The sequence below is a fragment of the Schistocerca americana genome, chromosome X (genome assembly GCF_021461395.2).
Source record: "Schistocerca americana isolate TAMUIC-IGC-003095 chromosome X, iqSchAmer2.1, whole genome shotgun sequence".
NCBI classification, from domain to species: Eukaryota; Metazoa; Arthropoda; class Insecta; order Orthoptera; family Acrididae; genus Schistocerca; species Schistocerca americana.
Window position 1 is genome coordinate 161,735,938 of NC_060130.1, and position 14,009 is coordinate 161,749,946.

The window sequence follows — 14,009 nt, forward strand, 5'->3', positions numbered from 1 at the left end:
TTTGCTGCCAGAAGCTGAAATGGTGCCTTCCAGTTGGGAGCCATTTACTGGCCGACTTTAATGAACTTGTGGGCACCTATCTGGGGGTCCATGGTTTGCAACCCACACTCAGCCACCACCTGCACCTGCTTGCTGCTGAACTGCCACCTACTCTGCGTGTACACGCTCTGCTGCCGCAGGCTTGCATCCGTGGACTGCTCACACTGCATCCTTCATCGTGGGTCCTTGGTCAACAGTTGGCTTGAGTGCCTCCTGCACCAGCCCCACCACAAGCTGTTGACTGGTCACACATGTGTGTGAAACGGTGCTCCTGTCAAGGAGCTGACTTGGCTTCTACACTATGACATGCAAGTCTGGCCTGGCAGCTCTGTGCACTGGCTGCATCCTGCTGCAGTGTGCTGAGCTAAGAAAGCACCACCATCCAGGACCAGTCATAGCGCTGAACACTAACTGCAGCAAGACAAAGCCTTTGATTGCTGCACAAATTCTGATCAATAAACTTACTGCCTCTCTGAATCTGCAATGGCCAGCAACCCAGCTCTATATACCAGCTGCCCTGGAAACCATGCTGCAACGCTTTCCTGACCTGCAACGAGGTCAATGAACACTCAACTCATCTTGACACTGTTGCAACAGGTACTTAACCCAGCCCCCACCCCACAACACACACACACACACACACACACACACACACACACACACACACACCAGCTGAATATGTCTGTGCAAAATTTTTATGACAATGAAAAATTCTACTAATGTTACTCTCATCACTATTGTAGACATCTGAAGTGACACTGTCACTGCTGTTGTTTAGCAACATGATCGTTTCCAATAATGAACACTTATTTTACTTTTATTAATTTCATCCTGCCTCGCTTTTCCATGATGTGCTGTGTGTGACTTGACTACTTTCTTCCAGTCATCAGGGGTGACTTTCCTAACAGCTTCAATGCAGAGGGCCTCGACTGCAGACAGAATTTTTTAATTGCTGGAAATGTAATCTTTAATATGTGTCTGTATAAATTCTATTGGGTTGAAATGGCTATGACAACATGGCAGACTAGTTACTGTACGGCCAGTATGTTTTTGCCAGCTTGTCGATTTAGCATATGGGGATCTGTGTTTTATGGCAGGATATCAGAGCCTTTTAGATTTTAACACTTACTTCAAGTGTTGATGACACAAAGGCTAGTCGACTCCTACTTTGGCTCTGGCATGGTAGGCATCTTGTCCATAACAACACAATGGATGAGAGCATTATCAAAAACAAATGTTGATGGTGCAGGCACATAACACACAAACCCTTTCTCTCAACTGACCTCATACGGCAATCTCCAAGCCAAGAGAGTGACATTCAACACTTCCCCCCCAACAACATTTGATGAGACAGTCAGTAAAATTATTCTGGGTTTGAGACCTCATTGTCAACTATAAAATTCCAACGTTTCAGCAACTGTCGCAAGGCACCTTTCTCAGAGTGTACTTACATTTAACATTTGATGAATTCGCTTCCGAGATTTTTCAGCATCTCACAGCAGTGTAACAACAGATAACAACTGTTAGACAAGGGAAACAAAATCTCAGTGCACTACGAACAATCCCACAAGATAGCAAACTGCCTGGCACTACCACATAATACAAGCACGAAGTGTTATAATGGTGGGGGTTGAAAATCTGGCAACTGAAAGTGGTTGCTGTAGCTACAGGGACAGCTCATGGGACAGGTTGAATGCAGGTCATTCCAACGTTTCAGCAACTGTCGCAAGGCGCCTTTCTCAGAGTGTACTTACATTTAACATTTGATGAATTCGCTTCCGAGATTTTTCAGCATCTCACAGCAGTGTAACAACAGATAACAACTGTTAGACAAGGGAAACAAAATCTCAGTGCACTACGAACAATCCCACAAGATAGCAAACTGCCTGGCACTACCACATAATACAAGCACGAAGTGTTATAATGGTGGGGGTTGAAAATCTGGCAACTGAAAGTGGTTGCTGTAGCTACAGGGACAGCTCATGGGACAGGTTGAATGCAGGTCATGCCTTCCTCGTGGGCCTCTCCCCATTACCACCTTAATAGCTACGAAAGTAATTCTGAACTATACACAGCTACAAATATTTTGACATGTCCTAACACTCTACCACATATAAAAGAACACTATTCCAAAGAATACCACTAGTACAAACTTGCTGCAGATCACTGTCTCAAACAATCAGGGACAAATGATAACATACACTCTTCTAACATATGGGTGCATTCCTCCACATCCATCCTTGATGAAATTTAGGCAGTCAATCCCAAACAGAAAAGCTTATCCTTCTACTTTGCACTATGACCACTTAGCAATTTGGAGGAAAGTGAGTGTTATCAGGTCCTCAGAGATGGTCTGTCATTCTCACATGAACACGAAATAACATACCTGAACATGCGATACAGCAGGCCCAGATGAGTATAAAAATATGAAACATTTCTGTCAAACCATACTACAATGTCCTAAAAGTCTTTACCAGCTGGGAGGAACTGGAGGTCAAACACTATGTGAGATTCTTGCTGAAGAGATGTAATGGCCAGTTTAATTCCAGGCTTTGGGTGATGGAAACCAGCAACATGAAAGTGTCAGAGGCCAGTTACTTCACTCACTGCCAGATGGAAATTTCTGCCCATTTCTGTAGTTGACACAATTGGATTCTCAATGATAGTATCTAAAATGACTTAATCTTGGCCCCTGGCAGTTACTTTGGGATTTTTTGTTTTTTTGGCAAGCGTAAAGACTTCCTTCACCCTCTTGCTGATATCTTCTTACCCACACTTTTACAGTTGCTTCCAAGACACCAATTGTTTCTGGAATACAAGTGATCAAACAACCCTATATTCACAATGATTTGAAAAGAACACCTCCCCATTGAAATAATCATCCTGATAGAGCTGCTGACATAATTCAAAGGTAATAATACTTGAAGAAATCTTTTACTGCAATACAGGAATAACGCACTTGTGCAGATCATATTTACTCATAAATCCCAGCAAGGAGGACTATCCACAGATGAAATTACAGACAATTGTCACCAAAAGCTATTTTTGATTGTGGAGGTAGAATACAGAGAATGCAAACACTTGTTATTGCTGTGTTACTACACTCTCACCTTGCAGCTCACCGAGTAACAAATACGCTAGCTGCACTAGGGACATCTCTACTGCCAACAACATAAACAGTTTTAGATGTAAAGTGCAAGTTAAAAGTCACCCAAAGTTTCTATCTTCATATATTCTTTTCAAGTACGAAGGTCTTGCTGAACAAAATACTATAGATCTATAGCAACAGTGGGTTGAGCATTGGATAAATAATTATCATTGACTCTTCATGCTCTGTGTAACACCCTGACAACTGTGGATATTTCCTTTTGTCAGTAATCTGCTTCATTAACACTGGTATATAGTTGTGACAATATCACAACTTTCTGGTGGACACACATGCACATTTAAGAGGTTCAGAAAACAAGTAGGTGAACCATCATCTCATTATATGCAGAATTCATGCATCAATTAGGGTTATATACACTACAATTGAATATGAAGTAAATGATGCCAGAAATATTTAGCGAAATAATTAGAAGGACTTATCTATTAACGGTATTCATCCCTTCATTGATTCCCTTTAGAGGTTTGTCAATTACAACAAGAAATTTTATTAGGTACTTCTCTGATCAGGTTGAGCACCACAGCTGACACTAATTTTGATGATTAATGAAAACTACCATTTACTGTGCTATGATCAGTTTTGTTCTTAGAACACTTTCAGTTTGTTGAGTTGTGCTACAGTCATAATATAAATAGTCTTGTTGTTATATGTAGTGCTGAAGCCCAAATCCAGAAACAAGTATCCACGCTGTGCCTGCCTGCCTGCCATACTTAATCATTAAACTTACACTGATCAGCCAGAACATTTATGAAAATTTACCTAATAGGCAGTATGTCCACCTTTGGCACAGATAACAGTGGAGATGCATCATGGCATGGAACATGGAAGCAGTGAGGCCCTGAAAGATTGCTGGAGGGAGTTGGTGTCACATCTGGGCGCACATGCACGCGCACGCACACACACACATACACACACACACACACACACACACACACACACACACACACACACACACACACACACAAGTTGGCTAATCCTCGTAAATTCTGGGAAGAGATGGGGTGTGATGAGCTCTGATGCCTCTTTCAATCACAGCCCAGATGTGTTCAATAGGGTTCTGATCTGGTGAGTTGGGCAGCCAGCACATCAATTGGAACTCACCTTTGTGTTCCTCAAACCACTCTATCACACTCCTGGCCTCTGGACATGGCACATATTCTTGTTGAGAAATGCCACTGCAGTTGGGAAACATGACGCCATGAAGGGTTGTACGTGGTCTGGAACCAATGTACGATACTCCTTCACCATCTTGGTGCCTTGCACGAATTCCACTGGACCCATGGATGACCAAATGAATGTTCCCCAGAGCACAATGAAGCCGCTAAAAGCTTGTCTCTATCCTACAGCACTGGTGTCAAGTTGTTACCCTGGAAGAAGATGGATTTGCATCCTCCCATTGGCATGATGAAAAAGGTATCAGGATTCATCAGACCATGCAACGCCCTACCACTGCATCAACGTCCAGTGCCAATGGTCATGTGCCCATTTCAGTCATAGTTGCCCATGTCTTGGTGTTCACACTGGCACATGCATGGGTCATCGGCTGCGGAGGCGTTTGACGCACTGTGTGTTCAGGCATACTGGTACTCTGCCTGGCATTAAAGGCTGATGTTAGTTCGACTACAGTTTGCCGTCTGTCCTGTTTTACCAGCCTACAACATCTAACACCTGTAATGAGGAGTGCCTGCCCAAACACATTGCGTCTGGACATAGTTTCACCTTGCCTTCTCGATGATGATGATGATGATGATGATTATGATTGGTTTGTGGGACACTCAACTGCGCAGTCATCAGCACCTGTACAAATTCATAATTTTTACACACTCTAATTTTTATTCAGATCCAGCCACTGTCACAAATGATGATAATGATGATGATGATGATGATGATGATGATGATGAAACGATGAGGACAACACAAACACCCAGTCGACAGGCAGAGAAAACCCCCAACACAGCCGGGAATCAAACCCGGGACCTCGTGATCCAGAGGCAGCTTGGCTTCGCAATGTGTTAAAGACACTCACCACAGTGCTCCTTGAACAACTGACAGGTCATGCAGTTTCCGAAATTCTCATGCTACGCCATCACAATCTGGCCTCGGTCAAACTCAGATAGATAATGCGCCTTTCCCATTCTACAAACAATGGAGAATCCAGGATGGAATGTAACAATATAATGAAAAGCATAGTTGCTACTCACCGTATAGCGGAGATGCTGAGCCACAGAAAGGCATAATAGAAAGACTGTCAGAAAGTTAGCTTTCGGCCAACAAGGCCTTTGTCAAAAATAGACAACATTCATATTCCTAAAAACAAAGATGATGTGACTTACCAAACGAAAGCGCTGGCACGTCGATAGACACACAAACAAACACAAACATACACACAAAATTCACGCTTTCGCAACAAACTGTTGCCTCATCAGGAAAGAGGGAAGGAGAGGGAAAGACGAAAGGATGTGGGTTTTAAGGGAGAGGGTAAGGAGTCATTCCAATCCCGGGAGCGGAAAGACTTACCTTAGGGGGAAAAAAGGACAGGTATACACTCGCACACACACTCATATCCATCCGCACATACACAGACACAAGCAGACTATGTGAGATTCTTGCTGAAGAGATGTAATGGCTAGTTTAATTCCAGGCTTTGGGTGATGGAAACCAGCAACAGGAAAGTGTCAGAGGCCAGTTACTCCACTCACTGCCAGATGGAAGTTTCTGCCCATTTCTGTAGTTGACACGATTGGATTCTCAATGATAGTATCTAAAATGACTTAATCTTGGCCCCTGGCAGTTACTTTGGGATTTTTTGTTTTTTGGCAAGCGTAAAGACTATACTATTAATATTCTATACTATTAATTCATAGACAACATACACACACACACACACACACACACTACTAACACAACTCACACATGACCACTGTTTCTAGCATCTGGAGCCAGTCGCCAGAGACTGTGGTCGCGCGCGTGTGTGTGTGTGTGTGTGTGTGTGTGTGTGTGTGTGTGTGTGTGTGTGTGTGTATTTTTGACAATGGCCTTCTTGGTTGAAAGTTAACTTTCTGTCAGTCTTTTCGTTGTGCCTTTCTGCGACTCGGCATCTCTGCTATATTGTGAGCAGCAACTATCCTTTTCATTATACTGTTACATTCTTTATATTGACAGTAGGTCAGTGGTCACAATGTTCTGGCTGATCAGGGTATCTTATCCATAGGTACATACCTGGACATTCACATCTACCATAATGATAACAACTGGCATAACTATTCTTAGACATAACAACGTTATTAAAAGCCCAGGTAAATACAATATGACATATTTAGCAGGTCAAGAGGGGGTGCAGGGGTGTTTGGACCTAATGACTGTCATTCATAAGGTGTGTGTGTGTGTGTGTGTGTGTGTGTGTGTACAGGGGACCAGTAGGAGACAGGTGGAATGGTGACATTATGACTATAACCACAGGCAACCTGGCCTTAACGTAAAAAGGAAAGGGTCAGATAGGATTTAATATCAATTTCATGGTACAGCACAGAAAATCTAAAACTGGATAGCTGATCATTCGCTCTGTTATCCTCCCAAATAGGAGTCCAGTGTCTTAATCAATGTGCCCCTTTGCTTGGTGAGGCTATATTATACTGTCTACTACATTGTGGTGTTCCACAGATCCCCCCCCACAGCAGAAATTTAGGATACCACTAAAATGACACTACTATCACAATCTACAACTATATAATTAGCTGCAAGATAAGATTTTCTGTATATCGAGGCATTGTGGCTGTCAGAAATAGCTATCTGACAGATTCATGCATCGCACAAGTTCCGTATGTCTACTCATACTAAAATCGAAGAGTTATAAAATTAAACAGAGAGATATTTGATAAGAAATTAAAGAAAAGACTACTCTGTACCGTTTGATACAAAAAAGTGATCATGAAAATTGGTATCCTATTATTTTTGCTGATTGGGTTTCCTCTACTACCCATAATGCTCCAAGCAAATCCGTGAAGAAAAAGTGTCACAGGTGTTTGTTAAGAAATGCTGATCAGTTGATCTATCACACTACTATAAACAGATAGGTTCCAAGAAAAAAATTAGACATGCATACCTGAGAACTTAATCTGTTGACTTAAAGAAAGCAAAATATCAAAGTGATTTCATCTGTGATTATACCCCTGAAGATAACAGTGCAGGTATTAAAAGTAATCCTAGCAGGAGAAAGCTCATTAATGAAGTACACACACTTTGGAAGCTGTCCTCTCCAAAATTTCTTGATAGCTTACCATTACACCGCATTTTCAAAATCCCAAGCTTAGTCAGAGGTCCACTGACAACTTTGCCAATAGGCACAATGCTAAGTAAAGCTTGGAAAATTATTAGCATTATTATTCCAACAGCCACTTGAGGAATCAGTACAAGCTGCATTTGAAACAATACTTCAAATTTTGTTGGGTCCGGTACCTGATAGACAATGAAAAGAGCAAGTTAATGAATTTATATACAATTACAAAGACATTGCTCAAAATGCAACAAGGTAATCCCTTTGCAAGTGCTCCCTGCTAAACCCCTAAAATATTTACAAAGTATTATATAATGTAAAAGACTTATTATGTGCACATCACATCTGGATTTTTCAACTATTTTAGTTACTAATTCATAAAAATCAGTATATAAACCTTGCACCTTATACATCAGACACATGTTTAGAATTGATACTACTGTTTTCAAAATGTAACACAGAAAAGGAAATAATCACATGAAAAACTAAAAAAAGTTATGAGGGTAAGCTTAGAATATAAAAATAGAACTGAAGTGTGAAAAACCAAGAAAGCTTCATCAAGTAAAAGTATAAAGGTACTGGGAGACTGACACACTGACCAACATTATGCATGCCTGGATAGCTCAGCTGATATAAGAACAACCAAAGAAAGGCAAGGGATCATGTTTGAGTCAGTCAGGCCCACTGTCTTAATCTGACAGGAATTCCAAACATGAGAAAGCTTATTTATTTACATCAATGTTCATTAGAAAAATGTGATTTCAAATCCAGTATTATTTCCTTTACACAGTGATTAAGAGATGTACTTTCTTGACAATGATGTACTTTTCCTATCGTCTGATTTTCTTAAACAGTATGACTCTTGGCGTGTCTGCTTCAAGAATAGCATAGCACAAGAAATCCACAACCATGCTGTTCAGTGTAGCAGATACACAGTTTGTTAATCTGGCATTTGGAAAATACTACAAAAAGTGCTATTATTTGTTTACTGAAATTTTCAACCAATCAAAACTTCCACAGGGGAGTATTACTGAAATCCGTGTAACTATAAAGTACACTGCTGGCCATGAAACTTTCTACAGGTGTGTACAAGCACTTGAAACTTGTGTTGAACAAGCACAGTCAACACATGTAGTTGCAAACTGAAATAAACTGGAAATGATTTGTAGTTTGATTCTGAAGTAAGGTCTCTCCAAATCAAAGAGTCTGTCACGAGGAAAAGCTTGAACACCACTCCTCATGCTATTATGCAGCAGCAATACCTTAATTATCTAAGCTTGTAGAGTCATTCTTCGAGTAAACTGCAAGCAGTGTAAGCAGAGAGTACATTACAAAAGCCCCAATAACACATCATGCAGATATCAAGTCACAAGACAACAAAAGTTCAAGTCTATCAGTGGCAATAAACAAGATGTCCCAACTACACATGAAGAAGAGATGACTGGCACACAGTACTCGTTGTGTGTTAAGTAATATCCAATATGTTAATCCAGCAGTGAAATAAAGTTATAGATCACTAAATGTCTGCCAGACGAGTTGGTCATCTTGGTTTTTGGAATCATCTGTAAGCTTGGAGCTGCTGTGTCACACTTATAGTCCAGTGAAACTGTCAGAAAAAAAAAGCCTGTACCTTGCAAAAGGTGGGGTAGAAGATTTTATTTTTTTAACTCCTTCATATTGTTGGAATGGTTAGAAAACCAAGTTTTGCCAACAACATTTCTCTTGGGAAAACTTTCTGCAGTCAAAAAACTTCGAAAATTTTGGACTTTTTTCAGTTCTTTCAAAATATCTCAGTTTCATTTGCTCCTATTGCTATGACGTCTATTTTCTTTTTTAAAGAGCACAAAATTCTCTACAAATTTGATTTTTTTTCTCTACATATTTGATTCCCCCCCTCCCAGTATCTAACACGCTACAGCGTGTCAAAAAATACCAATTTTTCAAATTTCGAGCAAAGTGGCAAATTACCTAATTTTTGAACACTGTTATTTCAGTTTCTATTTGTGTAGTATAAACATATTACTCATCATGTTATTCATTCGAATTTACCATCTCACTCTGCTGCAGGGCCAGGACAAACAGCATCATATTCAGTAGCTACGAACACATTCACGTCGGATTGCGTGAAGTTTATTTGTGTAACAATATGTAATACGACTGTATGCAGGTGCCGTACATTTTCTACACTTGATTGACGTTAATGATCAGTTATAAGAAAAAGTATGTAGGAATTGTTCTTTAGCGCACAAAAGCGCACTTATTCTTTGGCAGGCAGAAGGCGATTATCTGTGGTGATTGTCCACAGTGCGCTGACAGCTATTAGCACACAACAATAAGGGTCCTACAGTTTGGAGTCGCTTCCATTCAGTTGTGGTGCTGAAAATGAGTACGACTGACATGAATTTGTGATTCATTTGCGAAAAAATGAATACTGCCTCGGGCATGGATGTGTGTGATGTCATTAGGTTAGTTAGGTTTAAGTAGCTCTAAGTTCTAGGGGACTGATGACCTCAGAAGTTAAGTCCCATAGTGCTCAGAGCCATTTGAACCATTTTTTTGCGAAAAAACTGTGGTGAGTGGTGGACGCAATGTGAAAAAGAAAGGACTGAGCACACTTATCGATTGTAGTGCTAAACACAGGGAGTCTGCTCACACCCGTTTTTTGAAAACGCTCAGTAAGTGATGGTGCATGAAGCATGCTACAAGAAGTACATTGATGAGAGAATGATAGCAGTTAGCCTTCAACATCCTCAGGAACCAACAGGCGTGCTACATTGGTCGCAAGAAAAAGGTCAGTTCAATTTCAAAGAGAAATGCTTCTTATGTGCAAAAGGGAATTTTGGTAACTTTTTAACCAAGCAGTTAAGATTGCCATATGCCAAACGAAATTTTGTTTACAAAGTAATGAAATTGGAAGTGCAATCGACAGTATTAGAACAGGCTAAACGACATGCTGATTAATTTGGTCAACAAGTGATAGAGCGGATTCAAAATGTAAATGATTTGGTTGCTGCAGATGGGTGGTACCACAGATTTTGCTACAGAAAGTTCTTTCACCGTGTTTCAGCTACTGGACAGAAACGAGGTTACAGACCTGCAACACAAGTAGATGAAGGCATGGAGGCTATATCTGCCTACCTGGAAACCAATACGGAAGAATATCAGTTTTCTATGGACGATCTGTTAGAGCAAATACCCACATCACCTTGTCCTGATATTCGAACTGTCAAGGCTCGCCTTTTCCAGAAATATGGTGATGATGTGGTGGTAGCTGAAACAGCTTCAAAGCCAGCAGTCGTATGTTTCAAGAATGTTGGGCACCAACTACTCAGTGAAAATTGGTACACCAAAAGAAATTCAGATCCTCAGCAAGAAAGACTACGAATCGTCAAAGCAGCTGCAAATATCATATTAGATTATATAAGATCTGTAGTGTACGATGTAAAACAGTACCCTCCCTCTGATAATTTTTTATGAGATGTAGAGTCTGTCATACCAGAATCTGTAAGATTGCTCTTTGAAACTATAATTTTGAAACACAAGCGGCCTCCCAGAAAATGGGGGAAAATATGTGTTTCTCTTGCTCATGCACTCATAAGTGCTGCGAGGCCACGTTCATTTATTTCATCACTTTTGACTGCTATTAGTGCATACTTGTACCAGAAGTTTGGCTCAAAACATCTCATCCAGGTTTTGTCTTCCCTTGGCTTTGCAGCATCTTATACGGAAGCTGCCCTATTGGAAGTGTCTTCAATCCTTCAGCTTGACAACGAAGGGACACATTTTGCCAATTTGTGTTTGATAATGCCGATTTCAATGTAAACACCCTAGATGGAACTGGTACTCTTCATGCAATAGGAGGTATAATGTGTGTTACTCCTCATGATGCATTGCTTCCTCAGAAAAATATTAAAAAGTTGAATCATCATCCCTCAGCTCAACTTGTTAGTGAAGCCAGAAAAAATGACATACAGACATTCCACAGAACACAAGTTGGAGGGCTGAAGGCTATAAAAATTGAAGATTTGGACATAATTGCTCCTGCAAAAGGTGAGATGGTCATCTCAACAGCGGAAATTACGTGGTTATATTGTAAATGGTCTCAGAATTCAGTTGTTTCAGGATGGAATGGTTACATGCAACGCTCGACGGCAGGCAAAGAATATGAACGTTCTAAAATAAAGTGTCTTCCATTTCTTAATTCATCACCAAGCCATTATGATGCCATATATACTGCTCTGATGACAGCTAGAGATGCATGTAAAAGACATAATCAGACTACATGCTTTGTCACATTTGATCAGCCGCTGTATTGGAAGGAAAGGGATATTGTGGAGATTGACCTTCCTGAATTGCATAATGTGGAGGTCCAACTTGGAGGTTTCCATTTCCTTATGTCGTTCATGGGATGTATCGGTATGATCATGGGTGGAAGTGGATTGAAGGACTTATTTGGTGTAATATTCACTGAAAACAGCGTTGAATAGATTTTGTCAGGACATGCATATTCCACGGCTGTGCGAGCGCATTTATTGTGTCACCTTGCTTTGGTCTGTCAAGTGTGGGATCACATTGAGCTAACAGAAGATGAACGTGGGATACTGAATAACTTGTCTTCTCCTTGTGGTGAGTCAGAACTGTCAGTTGGCCAGGATACCAGTGTTCTCAGGGAACAAGTCATAAAAAATTTTGTAACTGCCCTGAAAATGATTGAAAGTAAGAGACCCACAGCAAAATTATGGGTTCAGTACTAAAAGATGGTCACTCTCATGAAACAATTTATTGAAGCGGATTGATCAGGCAATTGGAAACTTCATCTTGAAAGCATGCGAAAAATGCTTCCCTACTTCCATTCAGCTGGACATTTTATGTATGCTAAAAGTGGCCACCTCTACTTACAGGATATGTTGAGACTCGAGGAAAAAATGGATTTATCAGAATATGAGAAGTTCACACCGAAAGCACATTTTACAATCCGGCGATCAGAAAAGTATTGGACAGGGGTTGCTTCTGACATGACTATAGAACAAACATTGATGAGAACCATGAAGAGTTCTGGAGGACTTACTTCTGGCCGAGGAATTACGGATAGTGTATTAACCAGATGGACATTGGGTATGATTCACATGCAGAACATTTGTGAAGAAATTGAGTCGTATTGCGAAGTGAGCGCAGTAACATCAGACCAGCATGTAGATGCAAAAAGTTGTCGCATCGAACGAGATGGCATAGACTTGCGTAAGCTGCATGATTGGTTTTCAGTGCACCCTGCCTTCCCTGAAAGTGATTTTATAACATCTATCAGCAGTGGTGTTGTCGGAACGGAGGATGTTAATTGTCATATGTGTCACGAAGAGGGGGAAAAAAGCATGAAAAGAATAGTTGGTGACAATTTCCACGATGTAAAGTTCCGTAGAAAAGATAAAGTTGTGACTCTCCTTTCTGCATTCAATTCTGTAAAAGCTGGGAGCACTAAAATTACTCCTGTTGATCCTTTAACTCTTTTCCAAAGGAAGTGTTTAATGAAACAAAGTGAAGAAGAGTTAAAAGCCTTTCTGAAATATGAACTTGCTCCTTACCCAATGTCCCTATTCTCAGAAAAAGGCATGCGAAAAGGAACAAAATCTTCATTCTACAGTGCCTTCGTTCCAGTGGAAGATGTGAAGTCAGGTGGACCGGGTAAATTTTTTGTCATTGATGGAGAGTACCTTATCCACAAAGTAATTTAGACTCGAAATGTTTGCTTCAAGTCAATAGCCCAAAGCTATGTTTCTTACCTGCAACGTCAATTTTTGATCTGAATTTGCTGTTGTATTTGATGGGTATCCATGTGAGGGAGACAAATGTAGCACAAAGAGTGCTGAGAGAATTTGTAGGTCCAAAAAACATTCTTCGATTGACGTTGTGGTTGAATAAGAGATGGTGAACCAAGTCCCTCAGGACAAGTTCTTGTACAACGAATGAAGCTAGATTCGTTTGATCACACTTCTTAAAAAGGAATTTCTGGAGTGTAGCATTGAAGTGCACCAGGTGCAAGAAGATGCTGATGTTATGATTGTAGCATCTGCCATTTCAAGAACCAAAGATTTTGGAAGTGTTGTCATTGTAGGAGATGATGTTGACCTGCTTGTGCTCATGACCGGTTTGGGGCAAGGCACTGAAAACTCATTTTTCTTAAAGCCAGGAAGGGGAAATGCGGAAGACAAGTGGTTTTCCGCTGCATCTTACAAGTTTGACAGTGAATATATTCTGTTCACTCACACTTTTAGCGGATGTGATACAACATCCGCTTTTTTGGTCAAGGAAAAATTAAGTGCTGTAATATTGTTGCGAAAAATGAACACCCAACCTCAGCGCTTTGCACGTTCAATAAACCACATGCTACCCGTGAAGAAATAATAACAGCAGGAGAACAGGTTACTATCGCATTTTATAGTGGAGGTGTCAGCAGTTCCCACACACTAGACCATTTGCGGTACCAGCTATTCGCCAAGTCTGCCACAAAAAGCAAACTGAATCTTGCACGGTTGC

At 40.7% G+C, this 14,009-nt stretch overlaps 2 protein-coding genes across 3 annotated transcripts in view; both read right to left on the reverse strand.

The window, feature by feature from the left end:
* LOC124555209 (delta(14)-sterol reductase LBR-like) overlaps positions 1–7,570 on the reverse strand; it is a 47,846-nt gene extending 40,276 nt beyond the window's left edge. For both annotated transcript variants that reach the window (XM_047129059.1, XM_047129060.1), the window contains exon 1: positions 7,483–7,570. In XM_047129059.1, the coding sequence (XP_046985015.1) occupies positions 7,483–7,495 (13 nt within the window). In that variant the 5' untranslated portion in view covers positions 7,496–7,570. The remainder of the gene's footprint in view (positions 1–7,482) is intronic.
* LOC124555881 overlaps positions 7,512–14,009 on the reverse strand; it is a 176,796-nt gene continuing 170,298 nt past the window's right edge. Inside the window, exons 14-15 of the mRNA XM_047129942.1 lie at positions 7,581–7,660; positions 7,512–7,533 (exon numbers count right to left, since the gene is read on the reverse strand). Of these exons, the coding sequence (XP_046985898.1) occupies positions 7,512–7,533; positions 7,581–7,660 (102 nt within the window). The remainder of the gene's footprint in view (positions 7,534–7,580; positions 7,661–14,009) is intronic.